At 30.8% G+C, this 25,196-nt stretch overlaps 9 protein-coding genes across 9 annotated transcripts; 4 read left to right on the forward strand and 5 right to left on the reverse strand.

The window, feature by feature from the left end:
* Window positions 1-837: 837 nt before the first annotated feature.
* On the forward strand, window positions 838-2,169 carry GO595_002616 (uncharacterized protein; the record flags this gene model as incomplete). The annotated part of the gene is made up of 1 exon (XM_067915546.1): window positions 838-2,169. The coding sequence occupies one exon, from the start codon at window positions 838-840 to the stop codon at window positions 2,167-2,169; it is 1,332 nt and encodes a 443-aa protein (XP_067776417.1).
* Window positions 2,170-2,450: 281 nt separating this feature from the next.
* On the reverse strand, window positions 2,451-2,945 carry GO595_002617 (uncharacterized protein; the record flags this gene model as incomplete). The annotated part of the gene is made up of 1 exon (XM_067915547.1): window positions 2,451-2,945. One exon carries the CDS (start codon window positions 2,943-2,945, stop codon window positions 2,451-2,453), a length of 495 nt encoding a protein of 164 aa, XP_067776418.1.
* Window positions 2,946-3,387: 442 nt separating this feature from the next.
* GO595_002618 (ribosomal protein S24e) lies at window positions 3,388-3,810 on the forward strand (the record flags this gene model as incomplete). Its single annotated transcript, XM_067915548.1, has 1 exon — window positions 3,388-3,810. One exon carries the CDS (start codon window positions 3,388-3,390, stop codon window positions 3,808-3,810), a length of 423 nt encoding a protein of 140 aa, XP_067776419.1.
* Window positions 3,811-7,003: 3,193 nt separating this feature from the next.
* On the forward strand, window positions 7,004-8,005 carry GO595_002619 (glycosyl transferase; the record flags this gene model as incomplete). Its single annotated transcript, XM_067915549.1, has 1 exon — window positions 7,004-8,005. One exon carries the CDS (start codon window positions 7,004-7,006, stop codon window positions 8,003-8,005), a length of 1,002 nt encoding a protein of 333 aa, XP_067776420.1.
* A 2,478-nt stretch (window positions 8,006-10,483) lies between these two features.
* GO595_002620 (ras-related protein RABA2a) lies at window positions 10,484-11,140 on the reverse strand (the record flags this gene model as incomplete). Its single annotated transcript, XM_067915550.1, has 1 exon — window positions 10,484-11,140. The coding sequence occupies one exon, from the start codon at window positions 11,138-11,140 to the stop codon at window positions 10,484-10,486; it is 657 nt and encodes a 218-aa protein (XP_067776421.1).
* Window positions 11,141-15,403: 4,263 nt separating this feature from the next.
* Window positions 15,404-16,027, forward strand: GO595_002621 (uncharacterized protein; the record flags this gene model as incomplete). The annotated part of the gene is made up of 1 exon (XM_067915551.1): window positions 15,404-16,027. The coding sequence occupies one exon, from the start codon at window positions 15,404-15,406 to the stop codon at window positions 16,025-16,027; it is 624 nt and encodes a 207-aa protein (XP_067776422.1).
* Window positions 16,028-16,479: 452 nt separating this feature from the next.
* On the reverse strand, window positions 16,480-18,012 carry GO595_002622 (glycoside/pentoside/hexuronide transporter; the record flags this gene model as incomplete). The annotated part of the gene is made up of 1 exon (XM_067915552.1): window positions 16,480-18,012. One exon carries the CDS (start codon window positions 18,010-18,012, stop codon window positions 16,480-16,482), a length of 1,533 nt encoding a protein of 510 aa, XP_067776423.1.
* A 497-nt stretch (window positions 18,013-18,509) lies between these two features.
* GO595_002623 (uncharacterized protein) lies at window positions 18,510-19,049 on the reverse strand (the record flags this gene model as incomplete). Its single annotated transcript, XM_067915553.1, has 1 exon — window positions 18,510-19,049. One exon carries the CDS (start codon window positions 19,047-19,049, stop codon window positions 18,510-18,512), a length of 540 nt encoding a protein of 179 aa, XP_067776424.1.
* Window positions 19,050-19,141: 92 nt separating this feature from the next.
* Window positions 19,142-24,730, reverse strand: GO595_002624 (T9SS type A sorting domain-containing protein; the record flags this gene model as incomplete). Its single annotated transcript, XM_067915554.1, has 1 exon — window positions 19,142-24,730. The coding sequence occupies one exon, from the start codon at window positions 24,728-24,730 to the stop codon at window positions 19,142-19,144; it is 5,589 nt and encodes a 1,862-aa protein (XP_067776425.1).
* Between the last annotated feature and the right edge of the window lie 466 nt (window positions 24,731-25,196).

Here is a 25,196-nt window from a genome sequence, read left to right on the forward strand (position 1 = left end):
TTATAAATGAACAAGATTCATATTGGGTGGCAAACAATTTCATTTGGAATTGGTTACTTTTATATATTGCAATGAGTGATATTATTAAGAAAGAAATAGCTAAAGATATAAAAAATGTTGAAACAAAAACCATTAGTTATTGCTTAGTTACTTTATTTTTTTGGATATTTGAATTATATACAGTTTTCACATGGGAATATTTCATAAAATATGCTTTAGGGTTTAATAAATTTGATATTGCATTCCAAATATGTATGTGGATGATAATTCCTTATACAACTTGGATTTTTAACAACATAATTGATAGTTCTTTCCATGGAGCTGGAAAAACTGAATACAACTTAATATAATCATTATGCATTGATTTAATTTATTATATAAACATGTTTATTTTATATAGAATAGGAATCTTTGTTCCTAACTTAAATAATATTTTAATAATGTTTGGTGGTGGAATGATTTTAGATTTGATTCCTAGTTTAATTTTATATTATTATTTCTTGAAAAACAACAACTTAAAGATAATGAATATTATATTCAAATAATTGAGGAAAAGTTATAGATATGATGAATTCGAAACAAAAAATAAATATAATTTCTTTATCATAAGAAAACAATAAATTTTTAGGTATAAATAATATAAAATCAGTTTTAGACCAAAAGATTTTCAATTGGTGAAAGGATAAATTCATATTCAATGGAACAATAGAGAAAAATTTAACTAAAATAAACAAAATACTTGATTATTCATATGTATTTATGGTCTGGCAATAACAAGGCCCTTTTTATTTCCTTAGTTCAAGAGATAACGGATTTTTTGTACGTTAACAAAATCAAATGAACATTCCAACAATTCGTTTTCAAGGAAGTTCTAATCATTTACGAACAGGAAATCCTTCTTCCCCATCTCGAACACCAAATAGAAAAATTCAATTTGATTTTTCTGATTCTTCATCTTCCGATGAACCTAATTTGATATTAAATAAATCATCAACAAAAAAAGAAATTCCAAAAAGAAACTCAGAATCAAGTTCATCAGACTATAGCAGTGATAGTAGTTCTGATGAAGAAATAAAAAATAAATCAAATACAATAAATTGGGCATCAAAAACTCCAGAGAAGCAAAGGCAACAAATAAGACCTCCCCCAAGAATGTTTACACCACAAAGGCCCATAAGAGCAAATCCTCATAATGCTAATCCACAAAAAAAGCCAATTTCAACGCCAAAACGTCCATTCCGCCTTATAGACGTGAACCTATCATCAGATGATAGTGATTCCTTTTCAGACGATATTCCTACTTTATCCAGAAAGATAGAATCAAGTAGTGATTCTGAATCTTCATCTGAAAATAAAACACAAAATGAAATAAAACCAGCCTATAACAAACCTCCAGAACCACATGAATCTACCACTCCTGAAAATTCAAATGAACAAACAAATTCCAATGATTTTGTTAAAGTGGAATCCAATGTTTCAACACCAATTGAAGAACCTGTTACAAATCCACCTCCAAACACTAATCAGGATCTAAGTACACAAGAATTCAAGTCATATGATATAATATATGATAAAAAACGATTCAAAAAATCTCGTCGAATACTCTTAGCAGATAGTAATTCTACCATTTTATATGGCAAGAAACTGCATGATAACCTTAGTAAGTTTTATATGGTTTGTACTGATAAATCATCTAATTATAAAGAAAGCGGATATGTAGGGCTTGTAAGGAAATTTTCAAAGAAGTCTTTTGTATTCATCACAAAAGACGAAATCGAAAATGATGATCGTGAACCTGAAATTTGTGGTGTTCATCTTGTAAAAGATAAAGAAATTGTTGTTGTTTACTCAGCAAATTTGAAGCCATATTATCCAAGATGTGAAAGATTAAGTTTATGTAAAAAATTTGAAGAAGATAAAGATGATCCAAACTTAAAAATAATAAAATCTAAAGATTTGGATATAAGAGATGAGACAATGCCAATTCCAATCGGTAATGTTTCTATAATTCCAAGTGCAAAAAACAAAATTTTTGTGGATGAAAACAATAATATTTTGATGATGATATATAAAGCTGCAATGGGCCTTTTTAGAATTAAATATAAAGAGCCTTTGAATATGGAAATTGCTTACACAATTGCTGTATCTGTAATTACTTCAATAAAATAATCTGGTTTTTTAACCCAATCTTTATGTAAAATAAATATTTTCAAAACTGTTGCCATAAAAATTCTTTAAAGAATTCATTGTTTACCTGTGATTTTATAATCATATTGTAAGCAAAATCAATATTGATTAAATGCATTTAATTGTTTAGTATTAGTTATCACTTATATAAAAATGATAACAAAAATTTGTATTACATTTTGCTCCATTTTTAATTTACAAACCATTCTTTTAAATAAATGAAAATAATTCCTTAAAATAATATTTATTTTACATATAATTCATTATACATTTACAAGTTGTTGTAAAGATTCGATTGCCGGATAAGGAAGTTGTGCCAAATCTACTCCAGATGAATAGTATGGAAGAAATGGACAATGAAGCTTTATTATGAACTCGGCTTTTATCCTTTCTTTGCCTTTGAGTTGGTTCAAACTTTGCGCAAGTTTTGTTAAATCGGTTCTTTCTGGCGGAAGTCCTGGCGAGCCAACGTCTGTCTCAACGAGTTTGCCAATCTGCTTCTCAATACCACCAATTGTTCGTGATGAAGTTTCTTCAGATGATAAATTTTCAATGATTTTTTTGATCTCACGTAATACTTTTTCTGCATTTCGACCATAATCTGGATATTCTGAGGAGGAATTATATACAGTGACAATGCCATCAAAATAGCTTGTTAAATCTTCGAAAAATTCACTAATTGTACTGTATTGGCATTGTAATAATTTATCTTCAATCATAGAAATGTCTGGGATACCTTCCGTTTGCTCAGAATACATAAGTTGCTTGTCCTGGGCCGTTCCTTTTAACGATATAATTGAACGAATACGTGATGATTTTGAATTTTTGAGTGATTTTAAAAATTCATAACAACCATTAAATGAGTTTTCTTGAAGTGCAAGTGAAATAGCAGGTGGTTTCTTTTCTCGTGAAAGAAAGATTGAAGGTTCTCTGGGTTCTTTTATTTTATGTTCTTTTTGTGTTGGTAGTTTTATGTCTCGAAATGTTACTTTTGGATTACCGACAGTGAAGTATACTCTTTGATGTCTTATAATGTGAATAGGTTTAAGAGGTTCATAGCAAAACCTTAGAGACATAATTCGAATAAACTTAGTCAAATATTACAAACGTTAATCCAATTTGCCATTAACTATTTTTCACAAATTATTTGGCATTTTTTATTTAGCTCAAAACTGTATCGGCTTTGGTCGGCCTTTGCCAATGTCGAAGGTTACAATGCGAATTCGCAAATATATCGTAAATAAATTACTCGATCGTAAACAATTCGTTGTTGATCTTAAGCACCCAGGCGCTAGAGCACCAACACGCGATGAAATCAAAGATTTAGTTGCAAAACAATTAAAAGCAAACAAAGATCTTATTGTTATCTTCTCTCTCGAAACAAAGTTTGGAGGTGGCCGTACAACAGGCTTTGGACTTATCTATGATAATCTTGATGCACTTAAGACAATTGAACCAAAGCATCGTCTTATCAAGGCTGGCCTTGCAGAAAAGAGCAAAGTTACTCGCCGTATGCGTAAGAATACCCGTAAACAAAAGGTTAAAGTTTGGGGTTCAGGTGTTCGTGCACAACGCCATAAGGTTCGTCGTCAACAACGTAAGGAAGCACTTGAAGGTCAATAAATTGAAATATCAATATTTAATTAAATCAGTTTGATTAAGTTCTTTTTTCATTAGGACAATTTTTAGTTTTGGTAAATCTTTAATTGATCACCATTACCAATTCATCACTTTTTTTAAAGTTGTGCTTTTAAGTCAAATAAATTCATTACATTTTTTCCATGTTAACATTAATGTTAAGAATTAATCCTTTGATTTGATTAAAAAACAGAAAATTTTATAGAAAAATTAAACAAAAAATTCCTTAAAAAAAATTTATTTCGATATATTATTCATCATTTCCAAAAGAATATTTGGTTTACAACATGCAATTCTATGCAATGCTGTCAATACAGTTAAATTCTCAGCATCACCAAAATTAGAGAATATATTTACCAGATTAATATTATCATCTTCTGTTAAATGCTGAAGAATAATTTTTTGGTAATTTGTATCTATAACATTTTGTGCCTTTATATCATTAATAATATCAAAGAATTCATTTTGTTCGAAAATTATTTGGAAATATTGTTGAACAATAATTTGAGCCACGAAAACTATTTCTTTTTGATGTTTGTTAGTATTTCTTAAATATTTAAGAAGTGCCTCATAAAAATGTATCGATTGTTGATATTCGCCTTGTCGATTATATATGAAAGCAATTTGTTCAACGCTTTCGAATATTTCTTCGTATTGATTACTTCTCTTTCTATATTCATAACAAATAATTGCATAACGAAGTGCTTCATCAAAATTATTCATATTAATTAACAAATTAGAAATATAATAACAGAATAAAGAAAATTCTTCTGATTCTTCTTTAAATACATTTAATATAAATGTTTCATTTTCTTTTAATAGTTTATAACTTTTCTCTGTTTCGTTTTTATTTAATAATAAAATACTTTCTGAAATATATAAATTATATTTTCCAACTGAAGTTTCAACTTTGTTTTTAATTTCATTTATTATTTTCCCACAAAATTCAAATTCTTTATAACTTAATAAAAGTCGAATAAGAATTAAATAAAAGAAATTTTCGATTCGTGAATATTCTTTATAATAATATCGTAAAATCGATTTAAATTCGTTAATTTGTTTTTCCATTTCTGAAATTTGTTTATTTCGAAGTTGTTCAGCTATTTTAATGATAAAAGACATTGTAAAACCAGGTGAATATTGTCGTGTACTTAATGAGTTATAACACATTTGACTTGTTTCGTAATCTTGATTAAAAAGACTCGAATAACATAACTGAATAAGTTTGTTTTGTGTTAAATAATTTTGTTCTCCATACAATGTTTGTAAAAATGAAATTTGATTATTTAAATGTTTTGTCGCTTTTTCATATTTTCGTGTTCGAATTAATGAAAATGTATCAAAATTTTTGTGACATTTAAATTGGTAAAAATCAATGAAATGTAATGGAATGTTATGTATACAAAGAAATTGTGATGTTGAAATTGGGTTTTCTTGTTGGAAATTATATTCATTCGAATCTATAAAATCAACACCAAGATGAAATTGCAACGAAAGAAACAGAAGTTCTTTTTGAATGTCTTTGAATTTTATATCCTCAATTTTGAATGCTTCTGAAATCTTGGACTGAATTTTCTTATTGAAATATTTCTGACAATCTTTTGAATTGCCCAGAATTGTATTGAAAAATTTGACTATAGATTCTGTGCTTGAATCGGTTTTAAGTGTTTCTTGGAAAAGTTCTTTGCAAATTCGTGAAATGATATCATTAATTAAAACTGTTTTTACAAATTTTGATGAAATTTTATTGTATATAATTCCAATGTCTTCATTAGAAATTTTATATCTTTTCATGTTCTGTAGAAGTGAAGGCGAATCATATACAAATAAAAATCCATTTTCTAAATCATAAACAAATTTTTCGATATTTTTTTCGTTTTCTTTTTTCATATCTTTTTTAAATTGTTCATCTTGAAACAAAATTGAAGAATTAATAATCCATAAATTCCCATTTTCATCTTCATAACAATCGATTTTTTTACTTGTAATTTCATTAATTCCTAAAATCAATGAAAGAAGTGAAAGTTTTGATTGATTTGCATCAGAGAAAATTTGCAAATTTTCATGATTTTTAATTTTTTCATTAATAATTAATTGCGCTTTATAACTATGGCCATTAATACAATCAATAATACATTCGAATGGAATATAAATTCCTTGTATCGATTGTTGAAGAATTATGTTTAATGATTTCATATTAAGTAAAATATTATCTCGTTCTTTTTGTGATTGGATTTCTTCTATTTTTATCCCAGGAAGTGAATGAATGATTTCTTTGTTGTCATTAATACTGTCTTCAATATGTTGTAAAATTGTTGACAAGAATTTGGAATAAAGTTCTGCATATGAAAGTTCATATTGAAACTGATGATGATGCTTAATAACATCGTTCGTACGTGATATGATTTCTTCTTTTGGAAAAACTGATGCATTTTGTGTAATGCGCTTATCTGAAAATGTTTGTACAGATAAACGTCGCATGTTTTTGGCAGTGATCTTTGGTTGAACACAAAGAAGAGATGGACGCTTGGTATGCTGTTTAAAGAAATTGACCCACTTTTCATAATCATCATTATTCTCGCATGCAAAATAGAACTTTTCACCATCACACTTTAGTGAAAAAACAAATTGTTTGTTGAATTGGGATTCTTTGATTTTCTTGATTTGGCAACTTTTTATGGAATAACTTGATTTACTACTACTATCATCTTTGAATTTATAGATTTCAATACTTTCATTATTACACTTAATGTAGCGCATTTTCCAATTTTCAAACCATCCTTTTTTCAGAACCCATCCATCCATTTTACCTAAAATGAAACAAAATTTAAAATAAACGTACAGATGTTATTCACTATCTGTGTTTGAATTCCAAAAATTTTTATAAATTTGAAAATAAAAAAATATATCAAGCAAAATGGATTATATCATGCTAATATTTTCATCAATTCTCAAATCGTATTCGAACTTATACTATTAAGTTTGTTTGATTTGATCATGAAAAATTAAAGAGTAAGTAATTAAAGTTATTTAGTAATAATTAATTTTAACAACAAATGCTGAAAATATGTTGTTGTGGCATCGATTTTTAGTTGATAATACCAAATTTTACATTTTAATTTTTTATTTTTATGGCGGAAAATATCTAAACAAAGCTATTCAATTTAAATCTTTCACAATGGTTTCCTTTTTTGATCTGTCTGATCTCTTTGGAACAGTATTAATTATTTTTTCAATATTCTTTTTAGCACTTGGCATCTGCAAAGCTTTTGTTTCAGATACAACTCTTTATGATCTTGAATTACTTCCACCTAATGATAAACGCAAACTTACTTATAACATTGAACCAACACCTGCTGAAGGACCCACTCCATTCCCCACAGTATTTGAAGATCCAGAAGTATATGTTTCTTTTGTTGTTCCCGCTTATAATGAAGAAAAACGTCTTCCATCAATGCTTGATGAGACCATTGAATATCTCAAAAACCGCGCATCTGAATCCAACAACTTCACGTGGGAGATTATCATCGTTGATGATGGCTCACGTGATCGTACAGCAAAAGTTGCGCTTTCATATTCAGAACGTTATCCCCAAGTCCTTCTTTTACGCCAACCACATAACATGGGCAAAGGCGCAGCTATTCAAGCAGGTTGTTTACATGCGCGCGGCAAATTAATTTTAATGGTTGATGCAGATGGTGCCACGAAAATCGATGAATTTGGAGCACTTGAACGGAAGCTTCTCGAACTCTATGAAATTAATAAAGAAGTTATAGTTGTTGGGAGCCGCGCTCATCTTGAAGGCCAAAACAAAGCGCAGCGAACATTTATCCGCAAATTTTTGGGCTTAGGCTTCCATATGCTGATTGTAATGAGCGGCGTTGTGGGTATCCATGATACGCAATGTGGCTTTAAGTTGTTTTCACGAGAAGCAGCAAGATGGCTCTTCCCTAATCAACACATTCAGCGATGGTGTTTCGATCCGGAACTATTAGTGATTGGCCGAAAGCGAGGAATGGAAATTGCGGAAATTCCAGTCGAATGGAACGAAATCGAAGGATCGAAGATGAAAGTTTCATCAATGATCAAGATGGCAATTGACTTGATTCAGATTGCAGTTTTTCATCGAACTGGAATATGGACTGTAAAAATGAAAGGAAATGTTCAAATGGAAGAATAGTTAAATAAAATAAGTCATGAAAAAAAATTTACCCTGGTGTCGCTCCAATTCGCCGTATTCAAATTTTAAATGCTAGTCAAAATAATTAATAAACGGCATTGAACCGACATCTGAAAGATGCAAGTTAGACCTGTATTCAGTGGGAAACCACACAATGATTACACACGCCGAGACGTCAGAAAGAAAATACAAATAGTTATTGACAAATTTCTAAGTAGTTCAGAATCAATTTACAAATTATCTAAAAAATCAGAAAAGAAGACCAACAATATCTGATGAAGAAAAAAATAAATTCATTCAAAAAATTCAGAAACTTTTATCAACATTTGATAGATCTAGAGTTATTAATTTCGATGAAACATGTTGGGAAAGTTTTCCTGGAGGAATTTTGACTTGTTCTGAAACGGGATCAGACAATGTTAAAGCCTATGTCAATGCTAACTCCAAACAAAGTATCAGTGTAATGGCAAGTATAAAGGCTGATGGAACAAAGCTACCTCTTATAATTATTGCTAAGGGTACAACTGAGCGAAGTGAAAAAAATTTAGGAGATATCTCATATCACAATTCCACTAGATCAAGCAATGATTGGACAACAGAATCAACATTTGAGCAATATTTAAAGTTTCTTCGAAAAAATTTTAATGACGACGAAAAGATATATTTGATTGTTGATCAATTTAAGGCTCATCAAACTCAAAAGATTCATGAGTGTGCTGATGATTTGAATATTGAATTATTATTCATCCCTGCAGGTTTAACAGATGAGTTATAGCCATTGGATCGATTGGTGTTTGGGAGCCTAAAGGCAACAGCAAGAAGACTTTTCAAAAAATCATATCAAAATGATCCCAATACTGAATTCAACAAAGAAAAACAGTTCAATATTTACTAGCTGCTTGGGAACATCTGAGTGAGGACACAATTACTGAAACATGGGAAATTTATGAATAAATAATTATCTCATCGATTTTTTTAATTACATTAAACCTCGAATGTTTAGACGTGAATAGAGCTATATATATGACCTAATAACAATCAACATATTTAAATATTTCTGTATAAATATTTAATTTTTTTTGATATGAAAGTATATCGTAATATTGATAAAATATGTTTGGTACATGATTTTTCGATAAGGTATTATCAATACAATAAAAACACATGTTAGAATAAATAAGAAAACAATTAGAAATGATGAAATCACTCAATTTCATGATATTTTAGCAATAAAGATTATAGGAGTTCAAAATAAGAATATAATAAATTGTTAATGTTGTTTATTATTTATCGTATTTTCTCATTTTTTAACTTGATTTTGATGAATTAATTCATTGTTAGAATGCCTAATACGTGAATTTATTTACTACTGAAACATTCCGATAGATTTTCATTTATTTTGTATATCAAAAGCATTAAAAATTTCAAAATCGATAACTTTGCATATTTATGCTCACCACATGGATTCCACATATCGCTTGAATGTTTCACGTCGAAAATATTATTCTTGTATACCTCTTCATTCAAAATTGAATGCAAAATGAGCACTTCAATGAAATAACCGGTTAATTCAAGGTTTAGTGAGTTATCTAAAAAGTCAAGAACCGCCTATGATGAACGTTTAAAAAATTTAGTGGAAATGTAAAGTTATCGAAAAGTTTATATTTTGCATTATGCAATATGATGGGGATTTTCCCTATCTCACAAATTTATTTAATATATTGAACAGGTACTTACAGGATGAATCATTTACTCGTTGTTTATCTTCTTGTTTAAGCGATGTTCAAATCATAAATTTGAAGAAAATGGTTAATTTTTTTTCATTAAATTTCCATCAAAATATTTCATATGACAACTTCCTCATGTTATCCGATAGCTTGTTGCCATTAATTAGAATTGATATTCAAGCAATTATTTTTTATTTAAAAAAAATTGAGAACCTCCTTATTTTTCTACGAAAAGATCAATCGTATTCTACTTTAAATGAAATGTTTTTAGAGTTAACCCAAGTCATTGACTCCATTTGCTCAGTTAATGACTTGCAAATACTTCTCGAAAAATTCAAATCTTTCAAAAATTTATCATTTGAACGCATTCATGGCATCAAACAATTTGCAAATTTACATATTTTTGATCAATATGATGATTATTCCATGACATTGGAAACCAAGATATGCGAATCAATTACACTTTTAAACTTCAAGGAATGTTTTCATAACACAGTAGAAACCATAAAAAGCACAGTCAGTCTTCCACTAGTTTTTGATTTTGTTAAGCTGCCAAATTATGCAAATTAGAATATATGAATATTCAAACAAAATCTCGAAAATTGCAGACATCTGTTCATAACTACACGGACATGATTTGGTTTTTTTTTTCGTAGGTTTATTGACATGTGTCAAATTTGTTTATTAATAAATGTAATTAAAACCTCAACTAACCTTTTACCAAATAATAAATATATTTTTCAAATTACTTTTAGCAGCATGATTTCTTTTGTTCTTCGCTTTGAACAGTGACACCAGGTTTTGGCTGGAGCACATTCTTCTTGGTTTCCTTGCCAGTAAGGCCTGCTTTGACGTACGACTCGACAATGTCGGAAATCAATGTGTTGAATGCTTGTTGGACATTGTCGGCGGTTTTTGCAGATGTTTCCATGAAAAGAAGTTTCTCTTTTTCGGCATAGTTGACGGCCTCACTGCGTTCAACAGATCTTGAATCTTCTAAATCTGATTTGTTGCCAATTAACATGACAGCAACATTTGGATCAGAATTTTCTCGCAATTCAGAGAGCCATTTAGGAAGAGATGAAAAAGATATGGAAGACGTAATGTCATATAAGATCATAGCACCATTAGCACCTTTGTAGTAGGCTGATGTTATTGCTCGATATCTTTCTTGGCCAGCAGTATCCCAAATCTGTGCTTTTATAATCTTACCATTCAACTCGATATTTTTGGTTGCGAATTCAACACCAATAGTGGTCTTGGAATCTTCACAAAATTGATTCCTAGCAAATTGTGATAAAAGGTTAGTTTTACCAACACCAGAATCACCAATAAGAACTATTTTTAAGAGAAAGTCTGGGTCAGTTCCTTCCTCAGGTAAAATTGCTGCGGCGGATGAATGGTTCATTTCAAATGCTGCTCTTAAAGGTTGTAAAGTTCACAAAATTGAGTAAAAATAGAAAAGTTCATGCGGTGAATGAAAGATATGTCTAAAACTCCATCTATAGATGACCTACAGGAATATCAAAATATACACAAATAAATAGAATTACTTTTTGAAGATTTTTACTTGATATATTGTTGATAATATTTTTGGAAACACCAATTTTCGTATTTTTGGTTGTTTTTTAATTCATTCAAAAAGTAAAGACAACACTTTTCAAAAATTCATATTGACCGAACGATACCTAATTCTGAGGATTTCGCACCAAAGGTCATTCAAAAAACGATATCGTTCAGAAAACTCGTTTTAACTTTGATTTGTATTTCTCCAAAATTCTCCATCATAAAGCTGGTAATCACCAAGTTAACAATTGTTATATTATTTATTTATTATCATGTATGTAACAAAATAACAACATTTTATTTTTAGAAATGCATTTCTAAAATGATTCAGAAAAAAAATTATCTAGATTAATATAGAAATGATAAGTAATAGAATCTTTAAATAGCAAACCGATATTTTTTATGTTCCAATCTTTATTGTTGTAATATTCATACATTTTTATTTTTTGCAATGATATCAAAATTATTTGCCATATTTTTATTGGTGGAGACGTTCAAAATAAATGTTCTCCAATATTACCCAAAAAATGGTTTTTGTTACTTTTTTTGAACTTTAAAAAAAAAATTTTGTCTTTCATATTTTGAGATAAAATAATTTTGTCATTAAATAATGCAGAAAGTTGCTTCGAGAGATGAAGATTTTTTTAAAATAATTCAATTTATTCAAACATCAAATGGAAGTGTAAGCGAAGCTATTCAATCTATTCAAAGTTTTCGTAGCCATTTATCTCTTCGTTGGGTCGAACAATTTGTCAATGATGATCCAACGAGCTGTCTAGGAATTGTTTGGCTTGCACTTTTTTCACTTGCGAATAGCAATGAACCAACAATTAGAATCGCATCATATAATGCTATTGGTGCTCTTTTATTTGCATTATCACCATTTTCTCCGAAGCTAATTATGAATTCATTTTCTGAAGCTGTTTCAAAACTTAAAATCGCATGTAAAGCCTCTATTTCTGTCATTGCATCTTTTCTGCATATCTGTTCTCGAATCTCACCTTCTGATATCGAAAACTTTATAACCAACACACCAATTCTTCATCATTTTGGTGTTGATGTTAGTAAGTTTATTCAATATATACCACATTTAGTTACATTAATGAAACCCTTAGATTTACAATTTCATCAACTTTTATTACGTTCATTACTTTCATCTTTTGGTCGAACTCCAAATCATGACTTTATTAAATCCGTAGTTCAACTTATCCAACTTAATCCTGAAAAACTAATTCGTGATTTAATGGAATTTGTTTTATCGAACTCACTTAATCAAACAATTTTAGCACTTGGTCCACAAATGCTATCTATTGAGACAATATTTGATCTTATTCAAAGTGATTATATTGATAAATTCGTTGATGTTTCTTTGACTGCATTAAATAACCCCAATTCAATTTTGAATGATTTTGAAAATGCCTGTGTAACTCTTTCAATAATATGCAGAAAATTGAATGGCGATAAATTGAATGATCTCATTGAAAAAATTGAGTCGAACAAACTTCAACAATATCCAAAACATTTTCAACGTTTTCTTTTATTACTTCCTACACCATTTGACCAATTAATCATTAAAGGAGAAGACTCTACATCATTAAAAGTAACAAAATTAAAATCAGTTGCATTTTATCTTCAATCAAATCCTACCACTGAAAACAAACAAAAACTTTTAAATTATTATCAATCATTATTAGAACAAAAAGGCGATGTCTTTACAGCATTAGTTGATTCTATTAGCGAAGTATTTAATTTATTATTTGACGTAAATAATGAACAACTTTCACAAATTATTATTACGATTTTTAATACACAAAACTTAACATGGGTACAAGAGTCATCACTTTTGAGGTTACTTATGAAGATCGAACCTGATTTAGGTGTTCAATTAATTAAAGACTTTGACATAATGGCGATTAATATCATTTATAAATATTCGTTTTCTCAACATGAAGAATTATCTGAATCAGCGATGAAATGTTTTGACAAATTTTCGACATATAAAAACTTACCAATTATTATCAGTCATTTATTAAAAATGGATTATTTCGAAGAGAAAACATCATTAACGTTATTAGTAATATTAAACAAATTACTTGATATCTTTGAGTATAAATATTTAGAACAATTTTCACAAATCATAATTGAAATTATATTATTTTATGATGAAAACTTTAACATTGCTGGACAAGGATTTTTGTTTTTATATCGATGTAAATATTTTAATGTTCCTGAATTCTTAAAGACTAAATGTTTAGATTGGATAATACGATTAATTCAATCAATAACACAAAACGCATCTAAAATACAATCGCCATTAGATTCGAAGAAATTACCTTCTTTAATAACATTATTAAATACTGATGTAGTTTCTGCAAACATTAATGAAAACTTCGAGAAAACTTATCCATTATATTATTGTTATCAATATTATTGTGAATTAAATCCAGACAAAGTACAAATTGCAATTTTAACTATCGAAATATCAATGCTATTTCCGGAATGGATTATTCAACATGCATCTTCAACTGATTTGTTCGCAACTATTGAAAACCCATTGTATTTTAATATATTTTCGAGAGTTGTTGCACAAATTTTATTATCCGAAAGTTCAGTTGAAATTGCATCAGTTTGTTGTGACTTTTTACAGAATGTAAATTCGACAATACAAAACTCAACAATTGAAATAGTTAAATTCTTTTTAAATAAGGAATCGATAAAATCCGCAAAACATTTGTATTCATTTTTTAAATATTTAAATGTTATAAACTCCGAAGAAAGTGAAAAATATATTAATACAATTAAAAGTCGATTGGATTTAATGAATTTAACATTGTTCGAAATTAAATTAGGAAATTATGAAGAAAAGAATTTCGATAAATTTGTTAATGAAATCGATTTTTCAAATTGGCCAATTGATGATAAAGACTTTATAAGTTATATACAAAACATTGATTTAAGTAATGTGAAAATTAACTTCGAATTGTTGGACGATTTACATATGAAATATTACTTAGAAAACAAAAATAAATTTAATTGCGAAGAAACATTTAATGAATATTACTTAAGTCATAAATATAAATTACAAAGGTTTATACATAATGATATAAAATGTTATAAATTTAATGTTCCGAAAGATATTAATAAAAATAATTCGATTTTGATACAAATACTTAAGAAAGAAGAAATTAATTCCGAATTTCTAATTAAGCAATTCTTTATGTTTACAAGTTATTTAATAGATGATAAAATGTTTATGGAAATATTCGATAAAATTAAAGATGTCGACACAATGAAATATGCGATAAATTACGCGGCGCATTTCGGTATCAAAATATCAAATGAAAAATTAATCGAATTACTGAAAACTCAATGTGATGAACAATTAATCGATTTGATTATTACAGTATTAACAAAATCTGAAAAGAATTTGGATAATATTATAAATATTAATGATACAATTAAATATAAAATTAATCCAAATTTATTATTTAATGATTTTCATCCAAAATCAAAAAATTTAATCAAATTGATAAAACTGATTTCAAATTTGAATGCCGATTCAAAAAAGGCTTTCAATTTGAATGAGTTATCAAATTTCGTTTCAAATCTTTTGACTAGTTTACCCGAAATTCAATCATCTAAAAGAATTATTTCAATACTTCGATTGTTCAATGAAATCATTTATAAATTTGGAACAAAACCTTTGAATAATTTAGTTAATACTTTTAAAAATGTAATTCTACAAATATATAAATATGATTGTCCTATGATATTATACGAAACATCTTCAATATTTGACAAAATCGACGTTTCAAATTTATTAAAAGTTATCAAATTTGTCGGTTGTAAATCAAAAGTCGGTTTATTTATCGGCTCATTGAATTTTGTGGCCAACAAAAAAAGTGCCGCTGCAGTTATAAACGACCAATTAAACTCTGAATTACTATCGGTACGGTTGAAGACGTTAAGATTCAGTGAATTAATTTTAAATAATAAAACAACTTGGAAATTATTCAAAAAGATATTCTCAGGAATTACAAAGCAATATGTTGAATGCTCCTTTTGTCCGTTTTTCGATACAATTCTCTCTCAATTAGCAAGTGAAATGGCATCAAATCCAAACTTCCAAAAAATTCGAAAAGATTACATCCAATCAATCCTTCCTCACGTATTTGTCCCCGCTAACTCGCCACAGTTCAACGAGTTTTCTCTTTACATATCAGTTATCGTTCATTCGATTGGATGGCCATTACCTCAGTATTTACAGTTCATAGACTCCATAATCGAAGCCAACCCAACGCATCCAAAGGCCACGCAGTACTATCGTGACTTTGTGCGGTGGCTTCTCGGAAATGAATCAGATCCGATCAGAAAAGCAGATATTGTCCTTCAAGAACTCGAAGTGATCCAAAAAATATTCACTCAGAACCCAACGCAGGAGAATTCCGAGGGTCTCATCGAGGCTTTAGTTCAGCCATCATATGATGATAATTTCGATCCGTCACTTTTGCTAATTGGCAAATTGGCAATGCTCGACTTGCCAGTGACGGTAATACTGGTTATGATACAGAAGTACGTACGGCAGTGCTCGGAAGAAAATTTGCAGAAATGTTTAGCGATGCACGAAATGTTCGCGGACTCATACCACTCGGAGAAGAAGTCAAAGGCAATCAAGCTGATTCTGGAGAGAAAGTCCGCCGATGCGCTTATAGTGCTTCAAAGCGTTTAATAAAATTGTATTGTAGTGATTTATTTTTCGGGTCTAATTTTTACCTATATGAACGACAAATTAATTGTTATTTTTTGATACATATAGATAGCACTAGAGTTCCTTCTTAAAGAATGCTGTAAGGTTTTTATGTAAAAAATATAAAAAAATGGTTTAACTTTTACAAATTTTTACAAGTATGCAATTCGTAATGTTTGCTTTGCTTCGCTCAACAAAAAATAAGAAATATTCAAATAACTAATTGAGATATAGACATAAAATTATAAAGAAGACAAGAGTTGAATCGAAAAATATCGTTCCTATATTAATTTTAAAGAAGCATCTGATCATTTGTAGTTTAATATACTTTAATCAACATATATCTGATATTTAAAGATAAAACAAAAGAAACAACTGAAAACATGATGTGAGAGGGTCGTTATAAATAAAATTCTTTTAAAAATAAACACAATTTACTGCATATCTTCATCTTCCTGCTTGATCAAGTTTTCCTCTATAGAGTTTTCATTTCCGTTCATTTTCTTTCTCATTTCTATTTCCCTCACTACTCTTTCCTGGTCCTCCTCATTGAAGTCATAAAAGAAGTACGGGAGCACTGCCGCTATCATGCACGCGCCGGGCAGAATCAGCGTTGTCCCCACCAAGAACTGCTGCGCCTTCATTTTCTCGCTTTTCTCCATCATGTCCCAATGCGTCGGGTCTTTAATTCCGGCCAACGCCAATCCGAAGCACGAGAACGCTGCGCCCAACGCGATTCCGATTGCGTTTATGAATGTCTGCATCGAGAAGCAAATTCCTTCGCCTCTTTTACCAGTTTTCCATTCCATATACTCGACGCAATCTGCGATTTGCGCGTATGTTATAATGTTACCAAATCCTTGTGGAACGCCGGCGATAACTAACGCGATTACATACAGCGAAAGTATTACCGTGTTATCAATTTCGCCGTTTTTACAATAGCGACATATGAAATATGTTATTATTAATATAACCCCTCCAATGATATGAGAAATTATCATTGTATTACGTTTACCATATTTTTTCGTCATTAATGGAACTAAAAGACTAGCAATTAATCCCCCGGGAACAGATGCTAAAGTGAACAATGTGGCCCACTTAGTGCCCCCTAATGATTCAAAACAATATTGCGAAACATACATTGTGGAGTACAAATATATAATTTTGCCACCCCCCAAAATGCCAGAAATGACGATCAAAACAAGAGGTTTGTTCTGGAACAACAAGCGCATGTTCTCTTTGAAGGTGAGCGTTTGCTCGGGATCATAAAAGCGTTCATTCGATTTACGAAACCCAAGGTAAAACATTGGGATGGATACAAAAACAATGATTAATACCATCCAGACAAAGCGATTCTGTAGAACTTGTGCAACATCTTCACGGGTAAAGCCTTCAATAAGTGACGTTCCTTGGTCATCATAATAGGGCTTGGTCCAAGAATTTGTAAGTTGGGGAATAATTATTGAAACAAGTCCGGCTCCTGCAGTGCAAAATAATCGCGCTGATGTAAGAATTATACCACGCTGATGAGTATTGGATGTCATAGAGGTTGCAAGACCCCAATATGGTACATCAACCATCGTGTAAGCTATTGACCAAAGAACATATAAAACTGTAGTAGTGACTATAATTTTGTAGCTATTTTCAGGGGCATTTCCAAATGGAAAACCTAATATTTGATATGGTAAAAAACATAGAATTGTGAGAATTGCAATCGGTATGATGGATATTATAAGATAAGGTCGACTTTTACCCCATTTAGTATGAGTATGATCAACAATTGTTCCCATAATTGGATCATTTAAAGCATCTGAAATTCTAGTTCCAAGCATAATATATCCAACTGTTGCAGATGGGATAAGGAGCCCATCTGTCATATAATACGTCAAGTATGAGCTAACAGTTTGACAAATTAAATTTTGGCCAAATCCACATATTGAATACGATAATGCTTCACATGGTGACATCCCAGTAGCATCGTCAGGGTTTGTCATAAATATTTTGTGCAGAAGTTGCGTAATTTTATTCGTTTGGCGAAAGCTTTAAAAGAAAAAACTTTTTACCTCACCAGACCTTTTCGGTTAACAGTTATTTGAATGGCTGGAGAACTCAATTTTCATTACAAAAAAGTACGATCAGAATACAATTCCGCAAAATTCTTGTACAACATTTCTCCAAATATATATTGGATAAATAACATTACCACTTTGCATGCAAGTAAATCGGTCTACACTTTTCACGTTAATTTGCGATTTCAGTAAGTTGATTAAATTTGATAATTTTTTTAAACATCGTCATATAAACTAAATCAATGACTTGCACAGAGTCAAAGATCAAAAGCATCAGACAGAAAACCAAAATTGGCGAAATGAACAAAAAATAATTTGAATTATTTACCAAATGTCTTTTTAATATCACACTGATTTTCGCTAAACATTTTCAAAATACCAAACTCATGATTTACTTATAAGTCGGGTCGCATGTCATCAGGTGCGTCATCCATCACTTTTCTTTTCTTGTAGTATCTGTACCCGAAGATCGCGCCCACTGTAATCAACGCTACGCCAGCAATTACGCCGATGACAATTCCAGCGATCTGTCCGCCGGTGAGTCCATTCGATTCGGTATTGATGTCGATCTTTTCGCCAACTATGAGGCGCGGGTAACCATCGATTTCGAGTGTGACAGTTCCATCGCTTACTTCCAGTTGTACTGATTCAATTTTTTCTTTTCCGAGAACATAAGCATACAAAGGATTATCACCTGAACGATGTGTAAAGTTGACTGTATTTGTTTGTTCGATGTCAGAAATCGGTGCCCAAGCGAAATATGCAGATTGATTATTATTGACAAATCGATAGACATAAGCTTCATCATCTTCTCTGATTACGGAATCGAATTTAAAGTCGCCTGCGTACTCAATGAAGTTAGAAAGGGCATAATAAGTCACTTTTCGTCCAAATTCATTTGATTTGCTTCGTAATATTCCATGGCATGAGAACATATTTTCAGTTTCTCCACCACAGTCATCGTCATCAGCATAGAAGAAAAGTGAAGTTCTGAATATATTATTTCTTGCACTCATCAGAATTGACCTTAAAGTAAAGTATAAACAGATTGTTGTGCTTCACTAACGCAATATCTTCCAGAGCAGCGACCATCATATGCGCCCCATCCAGTTTCAGATAAGTATATGTCGAAGTTCGGGAAATTTTGATCTCTCCAACGTGCATACTTATTAATCTGTGTGAATGTGGAAGCCCTATCTTCAGGTTTAGGACTATCCCTATCATCGCCTAACCATCTTAACGAGTATACGTGAATGTTAATTCCATCAATGTCCTTAACGTTCTCCGCAGAATTGAATAGTTCATTCAAATCATTCAAACTTTGAGAGGCCGATGGCAAAACGATCACTCGTGGGTCACCTTCTTTCAGACCCTTTGCGAAACCAGTCATAATGTTTTTATATTGTTCACTCGTGTAATCCCATGGCTCGTTACCAATTTCGACAGTAAATACATTCCCAGTTCCATTAGTTGGACCGAAATGAGAAGCGAAATTCTTTCCAAGAGATTCAAAATTATAATAAACATCATCATCGTTCTCACCAAATGATGAATATTCTTGTTTGAATTGATAAGAAACTTGGACTTCAACAGAGTAATTATTCCAAATTTCATATTCGCCATCCCAATCAAGCCAAGTTTGTGATAATGATCCTGGCATTGCATCATAATCGGGTGTCTTTGCTAAACTTGAAGTATCCCAGTCAAGATTATGATAATTTCTTCCATGAAGAGAAAATTTTGAAAACACTTCCGGATTTGAGTCTTTTCCATCAGCTAATTTCTCACCACTTGTTCCCCATTGCCAAATACCATTAACACCAACAATTTGCTTTAACGTTCTCTTCTGCGGCTTTGCCTCTGGGGGTGGCCCATTTATACCGTGTTGATTGTAAACATCAAACAGATAGAAGTTACCAGCGTAACCTTTGTAACCTGTTTCTAAGTACATTGCAACTCTGACGTAACGTGCGTATGCTAATGGGAATATTGATACAGTGAATTGATGATAAAAATTAGGATTACCACTATAGAAAGTAGTCCAATTCATGGTGTCATTTGAATATTGTAACTTAAATGTTCCATCAACTCCTGGTGAATATATTCTTAAATTAACTGCGCCAATTGGTTTCGATTCATTTAAGTCATACATTACCCACTCATTCATTTGACCTGATTGTACTGCAACTTCAGATATCGAAAATGCACTTGATGAACTAATTTTCAATCCGGTGAAATTCACTGGATTTGACAACTCTATATGCTGTGAATTTCTAAGGTCCGAATTGAATGTACCGATCAAAACGAATTCATTTCCACTTTTTCCATAGACTTTGATGTCATCGGCTGCTTTGTTAATTCTTAGGTTTATATCGCGAATATCGTTAAGTTCCACATCAAATGTCACTTCTTTCAGCGTTACAACATTATTAAGTATTGTATCAGTAAGCATGGAAACATCGCCTGATTCTAATCCATTAGTAATACATTTCGATTCATCATCACATAAATGATATAAAGGATTAATATCCGAACGATTATAATATACTTCATAATAACTTTGGTAATATAATTTCCAGCATGTATTATCATCATCATCGATAATATCTTTAATTGTATCAGGTGAATAATAATAAGAAACATGAACATTCTCTAATGGTATATAATATGGTGTAACTTCTTCAACAGTTGGCTTATTAAAGTTCTTAATACATGAGCCACGACTACTTGAACATGTACCATCTTCACATAAAAATGGCTTTAATGGATCTGTGCAAATTTCTAAGTCAATGTCATTTGGTCGATTCTCTTCTTCAAATATCCATTCGCATGATGGCATCTTCATTTTAGTTGGTACATCACATTTACATGTTCCATTGATACATGTTCCTCTTTTACGACAATCATTTGGACATTGTATTTCACCACAGTTATCGCCAGTGAAACCTTTTGGACATACGCATTTACCATTTGAACATTTTCCTCCATTTAAACATTCGACGGAACATTTCTTTGAGCTACATGAAGAAGATGAATCATATTGTGATTCATAACATTTACATGTACCATTAGGCAAACATTCTCCATTATCATAACACATATTATCACATGCGATATATGAACAATCTTTACCCCAATGTGATTTATCACATTCACATTGTCCATTAATTAATATTCCTCCATTTTGACATTGAATTTCTTCTTCGACTTTTTCATCATAAAAAATAGCGGTTGGATAAACGGATATTTTGACCGTATCGTCACCGTTAGAACGGGCCACTTCGGGCCCCCTCTCGACTTTTTCATTACCAAAAATGTAAGTTGTCACTTTTGTGGCGGAAGGTTTTGGTGATTTATAAGTAAAGTCAATTGTATTTGTAGAAGAACCTTCAACAGGTCTCCAAGCAATAACTACAGTAGTGCCATTTAAGTCATATTGATAAGCATAAGTTTCTTGATTTTCAATGATTACATCTTTGAATACTATATCACCCAAATGTTTCTTAAATGACTTCAATGCGTAATATGATATCTTTGGTTTAAATGCCTCGTTTTCACTCTCTGTTAAACCAGAGCGTGAATATATTTGATTTATTTCATCAGTTGAATCTGCATAGAAGTAAACGGTCGCTCTGACCACTCCAAGTCTTTGCGCAATTAAGTAAGCGCGAATTAGATATATCGCTTGTTCTTTTTGTGTTACGCATTCAGTCATTAAACATTTGTTATCGTCGCCAGGGGAATCCCAACCGAACTCAGTCAAATACATTGGTAACTCCGGGAAATTATTATTACGATAAGCGATGAAACCATTTAAATAACGAAAACCGGATGCAATGTTTTCAGGATTAGTACCAATTCTTCCATCATTATCATTTCGATGACTATAACAATGAGCATTTAACCCATCGATATATTTGACGTTTTCTCTATTGATAGCTAATTCAATGTCAGCAATTGAACCAGGTAATACTTTGATAGTTGGGTCGGCATCTTTAATACCTTTTGCCATGTATAATAATATTCGCGCATATTCAGTTGCATTAAATGTTGGTTCGTTACCTACTTCGACAACTTTTACATCACCAGTACCATGTAAAGGACCGAAATGTTTACCGAAGAAATAACCATAGTTATATACATTTTCATTTGAATATTGTTCTAATGGATATGTATCACTAAAAAATTGGATTGATATATGCGGCTCAAGTTTTGCATTATAACGCCATACGCCATAAGTGAAATCCCAATTTAACCACCAATAACCTGCTGTTCCTTGATTTGCAGACATGTTGGAATATATTGGAGGGTTTTCTAATGATACTGAACCCATATCCCAATTTAAGTTATGATAATTACGTGCATGTGAAGCTACATCGGTATATCTTGTAGAAGGAAATCCCCAAATACCATTAACCCCCATAATATCCTTCATTTTCATTGTTTGTGATGTTGCTGTTGGATAATCAACATATAATCCAGATTTAGGATATGCTTCTAATAACCATATCATTACTTTTGTATTTTCTCTAACTATAGCTCTAACTCGTAAATATCGAGCTTTAATTGGAGGTGTTATTGGTATACTAATAACATAATAATTATTGACTTTAAAGTCATGTCCTTGTTGTACCCAATTAATACCATCTAATGACGTTTCATATACAATCTTCTCAAATGAATCTGCATTAGGATTTCCATGTTTGCCACGAATTAATCCAATTTCTTTCTCTTCTTTAAAGTCAATCATTGCATATTCATAACATGGTCCTTTTTGTAATGCAACTCGTTTAAGACTAAATGATTCAGATGATTCAATATATACTCCTTGAATACGTTTTCCTTCAAGATTAGTTCGATGGTATACTGTACCATAACTATTACTTTTATCATATGTTTCTATTAATTCTTTTTCATTTGTGTCTAATATTATATAAAGTTTAACATCCGAATTAAGACCTCCAAACCATAGACATATTTGACGTATATCTGTTTCGATATCAAATAATATTTGGATATATGCTTTGTCATTAACTTTATAGATGGCATGCATCTCAATGTTTGTTGGTGATGTTACCATACTAATGTTATTACCATTTGATTCTGTACATTTGTCTTCATTGTTCATACAATAATTATATATTAAATTAAGGTCTGGACGATCTTTAAATGAATTATAACAAAAATCACTTTGCCAAAATGTCATGTCACTGTCATCAAATACATTATCTTTTCCGACAGTATTAGTAGAAACATATGTATCGCCTGTATACTTTGGATTATTACCTGGATGTATTATGATTTCATCAGTTTTCGTTACACATTTCCCTATTGATGTTTGACATCCATTAGAACATTTAAATGGTGTTGTAGTTGTACATCCTTCATCAACTATATTATCTGCAAATGGCCCTTTTTGAACAACGTCTCGATTTTGGATAATTGTGTTCTTTTTAATGTCTAAACGACAATCAACTCCAACATAACTACTATCAGAACATTCACATTTGCCTGGTGAAACACATTTACCTCGTCCCCAACAATTATGAAGACAAATTGGTGTTTGACAATCAGTACCTGTATAACCTATTGGACATTGTGGCTTAGTAATACTACAATCATCACCATAATAGCCTTGATTACATTGACATTTATCATTAACACAAGTTCCATGATTATTACATCCATTACATGATGAAATTGGCTCACCATAAAATGATACACGTGAAAAGCTGGCACGCTCAAACGAAGAGCCATTCATAACAAGATTGATCCGAACGTATCTCGCTGTGAATGGTTGTGTGAATTTAATATCTTCAACATCAAAGTAACCGTTTACTTTGGTGACACTTTTTTGCTCAGTAAACGTTTTCCCGTCTGTAGATGTGGAAATTTTATATCCTGAGGGAGTTGTCCCATATTTAAATATAATTCTTTCGACTTTGGAAATTTGTTTAAGTTCAACTTGGAGCCATTGATCACATTCTTTGTTTCGTGCACCTGTAATTAAAATTGTTTGTGATGCACAATCTGGATATCCTTGGTTACAATAACCTCTGTACCCTGGATGAACATATGATTCATATTTGATAGAATTGACATTTTTTGCACCAATATAATACTCTCTTGCGAGATTAGATAGATCTGGTGTGACAGTAAGTGTCTCTATTACTTCTTCATTGCTGTCTAAAAATTTATATGTGATGTTGTTTGAATGAAGAGTTCTTGAAAAAAAATATTCAATGTCACTTGGCTCTGGCAATTGAACTTCAAACCATGCATCAAGAAGCATTGAATTAGATTTTATTCCAACCTGAGTTCCGAAAGTTTCATCAGTTGCAAGTGTCAAATTTGGTGTAAAGAAATCATAATCTGAAGAAGTGCATAATCCTTTTTTGCATAAATCATACAACAAATTTATATCTTCTCTATAACCCCAAGATTCCCCATATTTGTATATATTACTATCAGTTTTTCCATAGCAATAACTTGTGGAAACTCCAGTTGTTGTAAGAGCATTAAGTGGGTCATCACCAGATGACGATAGTGATGATATTTTAACGTCGCGGACTTCGAGTTGTACTGGAGTAGAAAAAACCCACAAAATCACAAACATTGATGATATTTCTGTCGATCTAAAATTTAAACATCAGAATTTTCTATGTTCATTGTAATTTCTATGCTTTGACTGTGAACAAGGTTCGTTGAACTTTTGTTCTCTTTTAATCTTTTCTTGATCGAAAACCGTCCTGAAAAATGATAAAGTTGGTCAAATTTTCAACAAAAAATATAGAATGCAAAATAAATTCGTTAAAGATTTATGAGATTCTTTGCTATTTATTTTCTCATATATAGATTATTTTTTATTATAAAAGATTACATTGTAACAAAATCTTTAACATTGTTGTCTATGTTCATGTGTAAGAAGTAAATTAACGATATCATCATAATCTTTTTCATTTGCAAGTGTAAGCGCTGTCCAAAATAATTTAAATAATTTCCTAATATTATTTTGAAATAAGAAAGTATTAAAATAAATATTAAATAAAGCAAATAAATATTTTTAGCATTAACATCAATTC

The sequence above is a fragment of the Histomonas meleagridis genome (genome assembly GCF_020186115.1).
Source record: "Histomonas meleagridis strain 2922-C6/04-10x chromosome Unknown contig_20, whole genome shotgun sequence".
NCBI classification, from domain to species: domain Eukaryota; phylum Parabasalia; order Tritrichomonadida; family Dientamoebidae; genus Histomonas; species Histomonas meleagridis.